This window comes from Clytia hemisphaerica, unplaced genomic scaffold (genome assembly GCF_902728285.1).
Source record: "Clytia hemisphaerica strain Z4C2 unplaced genomic scaffold, Clytia hemisphaerica genome assembly, whole genome shotgun sequence".
Taxonomy (NCBI): domain Eukaryota; kingdom Metazoa; phylum Cnidaria; class Hydrozoa; order Leptothecata; family Clytiidae; genus Clytia; species Clytia hemisphaerica.
Window position 1 is genome coordinate 921,385 of NW_027103585.1, and position 12,622 is coordinate 934,006.

At 35.7% G+C, this 12,622-nt stretch overlaps 1 protein-coding gene across 3 annotated transcripts; it reads left to right on the plus strand.

Moving 5' to 3' along the window:
• The first annotated feature begins 2,318 nt into the window (after window positions 1-2,318).
• LOC136801366 (heterogeneous nuclear ribonucleoprotein H3-like) lies at window positions 2,319-12,382 on the plus strand. Of its 3 annotated transcripts, none has more exons than XM_067058004.1 (6): window positions 2,319-3,305; window positions 8,888-9,108; window positions 9,466-9,558; window positions 10,414-10,497; window positions 11,308-11,391; window positions 11,820-12,382. In XM_067058004.1, exons 1-6 carry the CDS (start codon window positions 3,274-3,276, stop codon window positions 12,215-12,217), a joined length of 912 nt encoding a protein of 303 aa, XP_066914105.1. In that variant the 5' UTR covers window positions 2,319-3,273; the 3' UTR covers window positions 12,218-12,382. The 3 variants fall into 3 exon arrangements, with proteins under 3 accessions (XP_066914105.1, XP_066914104.1, XP_066914106.1); XM_067058003.1 differs by lacking the exon at window positions 2,319-3,305 and adding an exon at window positions 7,985-8,188; XM_067058005.1 differs by lacking the exon at window positions 2,319-3,305 and adding an exon at window positions 7,985-8,188 and having other exon boundaries at window positions 11,804-11,913.
• Window positions 12,383-12,622: the final 240 nt, after the last annotated feature.

Consider the following 12,622-nt stretch of genomic DNA (forward strand, 5'->3'; position numbering starts at 1 on the left):
GATATACACCTGAAGCATGTTACATTTTTGTGAAGGTTTTGAGCCATACTGGGGGATAATTGGCAATTTATAGTTAACAGTTAGGTTCTGTTCTTAAATTTGATGATGGTGGTGGTATTCTTAGCATATTCTTGATGTTTTGGCCAATTTCATGATGATTATTCATTCGTATATGTAGGGTACATTCTCATATAATAAAGCATGCAGTATGCTCTTATAATGCTTGATGTAATATGGAAAATTGAAAATGGACAATGATGGAAGTTGAGCTTGTCTTAGAGAATAAGAGTAGTGGTATAGTAGTTATCATACTTGAGTTCGATACCCACCATGTCACTACGATTCATTCGGCAAGTGAATATACCTTCGCCTGGGTCACCATTATTACTCTAATACAAGAGTGTGGGTAGATTAGACAGACATTGTGACATGCAGTGACACTCATTAGGTTCGGCCTCGCGTCAGCATCGCTCTCCCATGTCATGTTCGTGTGTCATGGTAAACGTCATGACTTGGCAGCCGCGTCTGTCAAGTCGCAGTGTCTGTCACCGTGATTCCTACTCCTTTGGGAGTAGGACCCATTCCGAATGCATTCGGAGGGCTCATATCTATCTATCTATCTGTCTTAGAGAATAGAAAGAATGTTGGATAGAAAGAGGAAATTAAAAGTCATTTTGAAGTCAGGATAGACTTAATAACAAAATGTGAACAAAATGTGATACTCAATCACAGCAAGGCTCAATTAACTTGACCAATATGATCGCGCAGTGCACTGTGGGAACTCGAATGTAACTGTTTCTAATCTTTACCAAAAGGAAAATATATTTTTTCTCCTCAGAGGAAGTGAGGAATGACATAGGTGTATGAAAACGTTGATTTTCAAAACATTCAGTTTTCCGCATCGATGTTACAAATTCTGTGTTTTGTTTTGAGAAGAGTACAGGGTTTTATGGTTTGGTGAACTTTTCGTTCATATTGGTATGGATTGTGTCAATTGGAGTGGTTTAAATTTGTTTTAAATCGACAGTATTTTGAATTTTCAGAGGGTTTAGACGTTTAAAAGGCTTATATATGAATAATTAGGAGGAGATATTTTAACCGTTTTTACCCTGAAAATATATAGACTTCTTCTTTCAGTCTGCGCCACAATTAGTTTTATGGCGTGAGATGCTAGGCAGTTCGTTCTGCCTAGCCAGGGTGCAGTATGCAGTGCTGACGAGTCTTAACGAGGACGAAATGCATACTGCTGCTCTGCCACCCAAATCTCTTGAAAGAAGATAGATAGTTGGGCAGAAATTCTTTGAATTTTTTTCTATATATTTGACTGAAATGAGGCAAATCTTACAGGTCCTCTGAATCATAAAAATAAAACACACATTTAAGTTCAGTCTATCGAGTCTTAAAGTTAAAGTTTATTTTCCCTCTAATTTCTGTAAAATTTTGTTAATTAGGTTCTCCGTTCTAATGATTTTATCAAGTTTAAAAGCTATCTTATAGTCTAGAGCGTTGGAAAGCTATTTCATAGTCTGGAGCCTTGGAAAGTACTTCTTGAAAATAAAGTTAGGCTCTCTTTCTAATTCAAACCTCTATTATTTGAATCTCTCTGTAATTCGAATAGAAATATTGTTCCCCTCAGTCAAAAAAGCTGTTTAAAATACTTTCTGTAATTCGAATCTTTCTCTAATTCAAAATAAATTCTTGGTCCTTGAATATCGAATTAGAGAGAGACAACGGTAGCTAGATAGATAGCGTGTTGACGAAAAATCATTGATTTTATTTCTAGCTGAGTGTCTTCTTTGAGCTGTGTACCGGTAATTTCCTGGTCTGTATTTTATACAATGTTTATGGACTTGATATTCTTATTTTGAATATTTTTCAGTTTTTCTTTCAAGGAACAAATCCGATTTTTCCTGTTGAAAAATGTCGTTTCGCCAACGAAAGGCTACGCGAAATATCTACAGACGCTTAACCTTCATATATTGGGCTTTTCCAGAAATATTCCGTGCACCCCCTGTTGAGGATATTGGATATCCAGGGGGTTAACGATTTTTTCTCAAAAGTGGATATCTGCAAGAGAGCGGATATCCAGGGGTAAAGTGTCTTTTCAAGTAAAAAATACGATATCCAGTATAAGAGAGGATATCCGAGTTGAGCAAATTTTTAAGAGTTGATATCCAGGGGGTTCGATACTTCGAAAAATCAATATCCTCAACAGTGGGGGTAAAAAAAAATTTCTGGAAAAGCCCAATGCATTCACAGATATCTTCTTTATTATTTATTCTGATTATTTTTATCTTATTTTTTACAGGGTTAAATTATTCTGAAAACTAAACAAACATCGTATCGTACAACACCAAGGGGAAATTTCATTCACACAAGGGAATTCGGTCGCATCCAAATCTTTACTTTTTTTACACATTTACCCAGGGGAATCAAACACCAACATACTTCAGTGATATTTCGAACACGAAGAAATATTGCTGAACGAATAGACGGAATTTAAAGATTAAGCAAGTTCGAATAGAAGAAAAATTGTTTTCTCAATTAAAGAATATACGGCTGAAATAATCAACATTGGCAAAAAAACTGATTACACCAAGAATTGAAAGAAACAGAATTTGAAACTCGCAATAGGATATCAAAGGCGTCGGTCATCAAAGTTAAGTTGACAGACTTAAAGAGTTTTTCACACCCATATATTACAATCAAGGTGAAGTAGCAAGCAAAGAATGAAAGACTGAATGTTTTTAAATATACTTAAATACCATTAAGAGCACGGCTAATCACTTGTGAAATTTCGAATAAGCTTTGACTTCGAATGACGTTTAATAATATCTCGTGATAGATGGTTGAGGTTAGTTGAAAAGTGATATATACTTTTTGATACAACAAGCAGATTAAGAGAAACACTTGTCATCTGGTGTGTTTGGTGGACTTAATTTGAATAACTCATCATCGTCAAACATCACCACCACAGCTGTTGTGCAATTTGTTTGTTTGGGAGACACACTTCGCGGGTTTACAGGGAAAAAGGGACTAAACACTAATCACGTGTTAATCAAAAGTCGAAGTTTTTGGTTTTGGTAAAATTTGGCTCTTTTGAAAACTCGACGAGTGTTTATTCTTCATCTTCCTTGGCAAGCGAGTGAGAAGATTTTATCAAACCTCATCAGGTGGCAAGCAGAACGATCAAGCAATATTGTGGAATTTGGGAGCAAAAACGTTCATCCAGGGATAAAAAAACAAACGGGGAAAAGAACACACAGGAATATAATGGCAACCGAAGAATTATGTTTAATTTGCTGGTAAGTTTTTATCACTGTTTTCTTCAGTTCCTTCAAAAATCTTAGTTTGTCAAAATCATCTTTTTTTGAGTTACCTGATTCCAGACACTTATCCTCAGAAGTCTTATTCTGTAATACCTGCAGTTTTGTAGAGGGCGGTGAAAATAGTCGACCTTCTGCCAAACTTTAGTTCACAGTTAGAAAAGGCAGGGCAGAAGACTGACTGTTTAAACTAGAGGTTTCATGTGCTTCTGAAAAGTTATAAAGAAAGTTACAAACTTGATTTATACAAAAATCTTTGAACACTTCATTTGAACCCTCGAGTTTTAATGGCTAGACTGTCTAATTGACTTAATTGACCTTTATTTACTTCCCATGTATCAATAAAGAAACTTTATTATTTACCATACAGTTAGGTCCCAAATTTACTTAGAAAGTTAAAAGTCGGCGAAAAACCTTATCCATTAATGTAGGAGGAAATCTACGAAAGTTTTTTTGACTGGAGAGGAAAGCTATGTATCTAATTAATGAAGAAAGCAACTAAAGACTTTTGAACTTCATTAAGAACTTGCGATTTGATGGCGCTAATTAATTAAGTAAGACACAAGGAACGCGATAGAGAGAGATGTTATTGATTTTGAACTTGTTAAGCGGAAGCGCCAGACCACGCTTTTTTTATAAGAACAACCTAAATTTTTGAAGACTTTGGATGTTCTTAACTTTTTGATTTTTAAGCCTCTAAAAACTTCTAAAATGCTCTTATTTTCATATTTTTAGAGTATTTTAGTTGCTTTTCCTAAGAAATTTGGACTTTCAGATTCCGTAAAGCCTAAAAATGTTCTTAACTTGTTCTCAATATTTTGACCAAGAGAACATTATGTTCTTATATAGTTTGTTCTTATTAAAAATACCTATATTATCTTACTTTTTCTCACGGAATTCACAAACATGTTCCAATAACCTGTCTTTAAAAGTATCACTCGTCGTAATGTGCCGGTATCGAGGATTTTGAGGTTTAGCGAGAGTTGTAAAAGATTAAGTTAAGGAAGACTTAATTTTGTTGTGAGGTTGGGTCGAATGTATGTTATAATCATCAATACGTTAGTTAGTCGCTACAATTGCTGGTCTAAAGCTACCAGGAATTGATTCGTTGCATATGGCTTGCAGTGAGCTTTATTTGAGCTCTACTTGGGAGCTATATTTATCATTTTCTGCTAGACATCAGCATAGAAAGGAACTTATACTTATTGATACATGTTTCTACGTTTGCACATCATCTTTTTACTCCACTGAGCTTTATATAAACTCCGAAAGCAGTTTCTCGATTGCAGCCGACCAAAGTCTTTGATCGAAGTTTTCTTTTTGAAAGGGTATCCTAATGCCATTTGATATGGGTCAAATCATTTTCAAGGGAAATTGCAATGAACAATGAATTGACCTACATCGAGGAATGCTACCATTAGGGAATCACCGTTCTCAAAACTTCGATCAAAAATGGCGGATATGGCTTAGTCCAAGATCTTTATAGAGGCCAGTGATCACAACATTGTCCAAACGTTCACACAGTGTTGTTTGTATGTCCGTTAGATGTTAGAAGGATCGTGTTTTGAAATTTTGGTAATATTTTGCTGGATGCCAGCTTGGAAGTTTGTTTGTTACAAGTCTTCATAATGAGAATGTAATGATATAATGTCTGGACAATTAAACTGGTTCTTAGTTGACTAAAGAATATTGAATGATGAGCTTTGCTCACCAGCTAGGAAAGTCTCGCGTTGTTGAAGCTTCAGTTAGAATTGAGATGATTCGGTAGACATCTAGTGTAGTTAGATATAGTTAGATATTTTGTGTAGATAGTCCAGTATTCTAGGACTTTCAGACAGTCTTTCGATTGTATTTACAGGATCAAATGACCAGCCGATTCGGCTGAACTATGAACTGAACGGAACATTGAAAGGAGCGGAGATTCGAACAGCGAACTCCTGGTTTGAAGTGCCGGCGCCTTTAGACAATTTGGCCATCGCTCCATAAACAGTTTAATCCAAAGTGTACCAAGACTTCAACTACTTAATGAAGCTCGAATGTATATTCTCGAGCATAGGCGAAAGACAATACTCGTCTTGATTCTATCCGTCTGAGAAGTAGCAGTCTTTTCCTGATAAGACAGAATGATCGATCAACTATCGATTTAAAAAGTCATTTAATTTAGTAACAAGTTGTTCTTAATGTCAAAAGATCATAGGTTTAATCTTCTCATCAAAAAAGCGCTCAGCAAAATCATGCATCTTTCAACCAGAGGGAAAAGGTCTCCTCTCATCTCATCTCATCTTGGCAAACTTTAGCTGCTTTAGCTCACCAACTTTCATGACAAAAAAATCTTCAGTTGTTTTCCTATGTATTTCTTTTGAACTCATTTATCATCCCTTAAAATATTTCTTTGAGAACCCCAGAAATTCAGAGATCTTCTTTACTGAATGAGTTGAAATAAAATTTCTCTAATTTTTGGAGATCAGTTCTTTAGCCGATGGGAATGATAAAGCAACCGCAATAGAGTTGTCCGTATTACCAGTTATTCTCGTAATTCCCGCGGGAGGGGGGACTCGGGTGAAATTGGGAACGGGAGGTGCCGCTGGTCAGCGTCCCTTTTTTAGCCTCTGAGGATATCTGGCAGGGTCCGAAATAATTAATTTTACATCCGTCTACATTTCGTCATTTTTGCTATCAGTACCAATCATTTTTGCGGTTAGAAACGATCCCAAAGGAGGAGGGAGAAAGCCTCTGAGCTTTATATTATAAGCCCTGGAAACATTTTCTCAATTCCAGCCAATTAAAATCTTTGATCAGGGTGTATTTGAAAGTGTAACCCTAGCGGTGGCACTACTCAATAGTGGTCTGAATGCATCAAAAATGCGCTAGATCTACTTTCACTTGAACTTTTGTGTGTGAACATCAGTGCGTTGTTTAGCGTCAGTTTTTAACACTAAATTAGATTTTTAGCGGGTACCACATTAATTAAAATCCGCTCAAAGCTGGTTTAGTCCAGGGTTTTTAGAAATCAGTGGAGAAAGCACATTATACACTCTTTCGTAGATACAGGAGTGGTAGAAACAAATTTGACAGCTTCCCCTGAACGGCATTCTCTCGAGAAAGCTGTTTGTGAATTTTGGAAGGATAAGAAAAAGAAGCCAGACCATGCAACATGACTTTGAAACATTAATTCCGATAAAAAAGTGTCCGGAAAAGTCTTTCGCACAAGCCTTTTATTTCATTTTAAAATGTCCGAAATAATCTCCTTGTTCAATTTTTCACACACATGTTGCAAAAAAAAAATCACAAAAAATAAACGAGGCAAATACGAGAGATAAAGATCAGCTTAAGGTGTAAAGATGACGTCGGGTTATCGAGGTAAAGCCGGCTCAAAGTTTGTAAGCAGTCGTAAATCAGTTGATATCTCAGAGGCGCATTTTTTTAAGATCATTGTTTCAAAAAGTTTAAGTAAGCTTTATAAAGATAGCACTCTCTCTCTTGACTGTTGCAGAACGAAATAGATGTGAGATTCTTTCAAAAGGTCACACATTTAGAAGAGCGGACAAAATATGAGAAAAAGATGTCATGTTTTAAAGTTCACGTTTTAGTAGAAGGGTTTATGGCTTGAAAGTTTACAAACAATATTTTTTGTGAGTTGATGATATGAAGGCATCATCAGACGTTTTTTTCTTTCTTGTTTTTTCTTTGTATCTCGCTGTACTTTAGTGGATGAAGGATGTGAATGAAATGAATTGATAGACTGACAAAGACTTGGAAGATTTGTCCAAACTAATAGTTAACGAACTCTTGTAGCCTCGTTTTGAAGAATCATCGTAGTCACGATTAACAATCCAATATAGATTTTCGAATAATTCAAAAGACAAAATTAAGAAGACAAGCCAGCTTGGTTCGTCTCTAGAAGTATTCGGAGGTTTTCATTTGATTGTTGGACAAACTTTTGGATTGTTGATCTTGACTACGGTATGGTAGAAGTTACTTCATCTAATATAAAGTCTTTTGAGATTTAGATCAGATCTAGAACAGAGCAGCCAAGTATTCTAATTTCAATATTTCAAAAATGAATTTCAGTTTGTATACTAACAGCTAACTGCAGTTAGCAGGAGCATTACTATAAAGGCTAGTTACTGGATGTGACGGTTTTATTACACAGCACTAGCTACATTGCTATAATTTTGAAGGCATCTAATTTTATATCGATATGTTTTTATAAGAGTATCCGTTCTAATAGCTTTGTTATTCAAATATTTTGATCAGATTTTCAAGAAAATGATTGGATTTTAAGAGTTTTAAGGAGATTTTTAAACATTAAGTTGCGTCACATCTATATAATCAACATTTTACATGTCAAATTTCCTTTCTTTTTAAGACTCTGAAAAAGTTTGATTTAAAGTCTTAAAGGCAATGCAGGTTAATTATTAGAAGTCAAGCAGGTTTTTTAAACTGAGCGTTAAGAGTCAGAATTACTTTGGTGTGTTTGTTCAATCAATCCCAGCTGGCACACACCGTTGTTTCAACGTTCACCTAACGTTTTATGGACGTTGTGAACGTTAGATAAACGTCAAAAAAAAAGCTGGAATGAAATTGATTTACGCTTCTTTCATGGGTTGGGAATGCGAGATAACATACCTGATGTCAAAGAATTTATAATATGAAATTTTTATTGGAAAATGACAGAAAAATAGCAATAAAAATAAACACATACCTTAGACAGAACACCGACAAAGCATCTGCACATATCCATGGCTGAAACATAAAATACACATTACACGATATATTAAAACATACAAAATGTCTTTCGCTTCGTGCTACAATGACACCAAATCTTTCTCAAGCTTGGACCTGCTTTATGCTGTTTACAGGTAAATAGAGCGGTACCAAGAATAACTAGCAGGTCAATGATTGCGGGATAACAGTTTGAAATGAGCTCAATATCCCTTAACGAGAAACTAGCGAGTTCATCTACACGTTTTTTTATAAGAACAAGCTATATAAGAACATAAGGCTTCAATAGCCAAAATGTTAAGAACAAGTTAAGAACATTTTAAGGCTTCGCGGACTCGCCCAATTTCTTAGGACTATACTCAAAAAATAACGAAAATAAGAACCCAAAAATGACGAAAACAAGAACATGTTAAGAACACTTTAAGGCTAAAAGCTCAAAAAGTTAAGAACATCTGAAGGCTTCAAATAATTTGGATGTTCTTATAAAAAACGTGTATCACGTATAGGGGAGAGATAGATAGCTTTTCATTCGCTTATATCCTAAAAAAAATTTCCACCCAGGACATTCTTATTCCCCCCCCCCCCCCCCCCCCCCGCTTATTAATTTTTGGGAAAATATTTTTGAAAGTTCCCTCTTTTGTCCTAATTCTGCTTTATTAGCCTCCTTTTCAGAAATTTTCCACCCAGGACATTTTTATTCCAACCCCCTCCCCCCCCGCTTATTCCAAACCCCACGGCTATTAGGTACCCGAGAGTACATAAACTCGCTGCTCTATCGGGGGAGTATAGAAATTGTTAATTTTTGTTAATTTATTCATATTTTCTTTTCATTTTAGGGCGCGTGGGCGTGGGGGAATGAACTTGGGACCGGGCGGAATTTCCGCAAACTTTAACACTGACAACTCAACATATCAAATCAACGCAAACAATACACGTAATCACAACATGGGCGGGAATGGGCGTAAAGGCGCCATGAATATGAATGGAGGGCGCAGAATGGGCGTTAATAGGATGACAGTAGCAAACAGCAAAACAGGACACAGCGTACATATGAGAGGTAAACAAGTTAAAAATTTAAGCCGTTTTTTCAAACAGTGAAGTTTTGAAAAAAATCATTATTTTGAGTGCAGCGACGGTCTCGTTTTGAAACCATTATCAAGGTGATCAACTCCTTGAGACTTCAAGTGTTACTTTAATAAATTGGAACAAACTTCCTATGAACTCCTCTCGGAATCAATTACCATAGCAATATTTTGGTAAGGTAAGGTAAGCGTTGCTCGTGACTTAATTCATCAAAAAGTCTATCAATTTTTTACTAAGAACCTGTTTAACAATTTTTGCTCAAAAGCATGGGCCAAGACCATGATAAATTTAGCTTACCTAAGTATAACTTACATTTATTTTTATTCCGTAGGGCTTCCGTTTGAATCTACAGCTGCTGATGTCATCAGGTTTTTCGCACCTTTACAGCCAGTAGATATCCGATTGTTGTACGAGTCAAACACAGGTACTTGATTGTTTCTGGCTTGCTTTAGATCTGGTAAAAAGAATAAAAAATTTGACCAACTTTTGATTTTGACATAAATGGAAGAAATAGGTACAAGGGGATAAAATGGTTGCCGGGTATCTGTGAACCTGTCTGTCCAAGAGTTTCAAACAACACATCAAGTTGGTCTTTCTGGGGTCTTGTTGGGCTGGCAGCATCCCTCTGGTTTGTTGTGACAAAAACTATTTTGGGGATGCGCATTTCAAGGTCCAGCCCATATACCCGACATTCCCCACCCCAAGAAAATAGAGTCAAAGAGTAGATGTCTTGTGCATTAAGTGGCATATCATTGTGAGATCAAAGAATACATATTATCATACAAAGTAAAAAAATAAGCAAAAAATATGGAATTGTAGTTTATACAAACTGATACCGTAACAATTATCGTATTATCATTTAACACCCCCATCACTGTATTGGGCTATTCTAGAAATAGGCTGCACCCCTACCCAGCTGGCACACAATGTTGTTTCAACGTTCACCTAACGTTATATGGACGTTATGAACATTAGATAAACGTTGAAAAAACGTTGTGTGCCAGCTGGGTATGTTGAGGAGGTGAGACGTTCAGGGTGGTCTGGAAAATAAAAAATCCAGGATGGTCAGTATAACAAGGTCGAAAATCCAGGGTGGTCTAAAGAAATGGGAGAAAAAAATCCAAGGGGGTCCTGAAAGATTGGAAAAAAATCCAGGGGGGTCAACAAATTTTTTTCTGGAACAGCCCATTATAAGGTTTACAAACGACTCCAGTCTACTTAAGGCTGAATATAATATAATACCTTTTTTGAAAACTCTCGTCCATTTTGTGATGTTTAGGTCGGCCAAAGGGAGAGTGCGATGTCGATTTCACAACCCACCATGATGCAGAGGAGGCTATGAAGAAAGATAAACAAAATATGGGTAAGTGTGTAATTTACTGACCAGAATGGAAGGCGAAATGAAATTTAGAGACCAGAAATCAGCTCATGATGATCTGATACTTGATGCTAGCTAATGATCCTCAAAAGAAACTGTATGTACACGCTTTTTTTGTAAGAATGGTGTAAATCCATTGCATCGTGGATATTCTTAATCTTAACTCTTTTGGGAAAATCATCATATAATAGTGTTAACATGATGGCAATATTCTTACGATATTCTTAATTTTTTGGCTATTTTCATCATGGACATTCTTATAAAGTGTATTTTTATAAAAAAAGCGTGTAGTACAATAACTGTAAATTCAATTGAAGACAAATTATTAAAAGCACCGTTTACAACTTCTGGAATTCTTGATTGAAATTTTTGTTGCTTATGAAAACCAAACTAAAGCGTCTCGTAATGCAGTTTTCACAAGGTTAAATTAATGACCAGTTTTAAATTATGAAAAACAATGTCGAAAGAAGTCCTTCTGAGGTTATATTAACATCTGCCAGTAGCGAGTTTATGTTTTTTTTTGCAATTTTGAGGACGGCGGAGTGACTGAAGCGATTTTGAAAATCTAACTGTTCTGACCCGCAGAATTTTAAGGACAGGAAAAGGTGCTGATTTACCGTCGTCCTCAGTTGGTCAGGATCTAAACAAATCAGAAGTTAACTATCTCCACCGTAGAAAAGCAAAGATATAAACCTAGCTAATTTGTAGCGACACGACTGAAATCGTAGACTATTTTTCTTTTGATCTCTTTTCTCCAGGACGTAAACTATTTTTCTTTTGATCTCTTTTCTCCAGGACACCGATACATTGAATTGTTCTTGAAATCCACAATCCATGGCAACGGGAAATGGAACAATAACAATAACATCATCGGAAAAAGTAATTAGTATTCCACTTGAAATTTCTTTCCAACATATTTTCATTGAATGAACACGTGGAGAAAATCAGTACACGAGGCCATTTTCGAGTAAATTTTGGTCCATTCAGATTCCAAAGACTCCCCGTTTTTTACTCACGATAATAATAAAAGTAAGAATTAGGTAACTTTCGCACACTATATTACGACTGCTTGCGGGACGTGAATGCCTTGAAAATAATGCACCCCTTTTGAAACAAAAACTTGAAGGAAAGCAATCCAAGCTTTTGATATTCAAACAGGACAGGACAAGAATGGGCTTAAAGTGTAGAATGATCTTTAGAGGGGAATTTTTACAAGAGATGTAACATAACATGGCTCAGTTCATTCAAAAAAGGACAGTTAGCTAAGTTCGGACTCTTTTATCATTTTCAGATTAAAAATTCTTTAGGTTCTCCTCCGTTGCTTCTCTCCCATAACAACAACAATCGCTCCTCCATCATTCAACAACCAAACCTAAATAACATCTACGCTGGAGGCTTCAACATCACAAAACAACAACAAACAACCAATCAGAATCGATTTAACACTAATTCCTTACCTCCCATTGGTTGTAATTTCAATAACAACACTCCTTCGTCGTTGGGATTTGTTCGAAAACCTCCTCCTCCTCCCTCCTCCGTGGATCCTTTTGGAGCGAACCGAGTGACACGTGATGATTTGAATTTCAAAGATACATCACGTGATCTAGACTTGTTGAGTCAGACGATCCATAATGGCAGCCAAACTATTCAAAATGGTTGCAAAAGTAATGGGGTTCAAAGTTTTTATAGCAATGCGATTATATAATAGGGTGTGACTTGATTTTGAATTCAATTTTTTGATTATGGTCAGAAGAATTTTGTGTATATTTTATTAAACGTGTGAATTTTCTGTTTGTTTATTTAATTTTTTATGCATTTGAAATTATTATTTTTTAAATGATGAAAAAGAATATTTGGGATTTTTTTATTAGGCTTTCATGATTATTTTTTTGTGGTTTTTTTTGGAGAAATAATTTTGGGAGTGTATATAAAGTATATTTTAATTTTTGTTCAGTTTTTGAATTCTTTTGAGGGATAAATAGGAGATCAAACTAAAGAAGGACTTGTGAACAAAAGCCAGTAGGAGCAATTTTTGTTTGAATACCTTTGTTCTTGGTAAGTGTTAGCTAAGCCTCGATTGCTAACCTTAATTTTGTTTGACTTGCTTAAA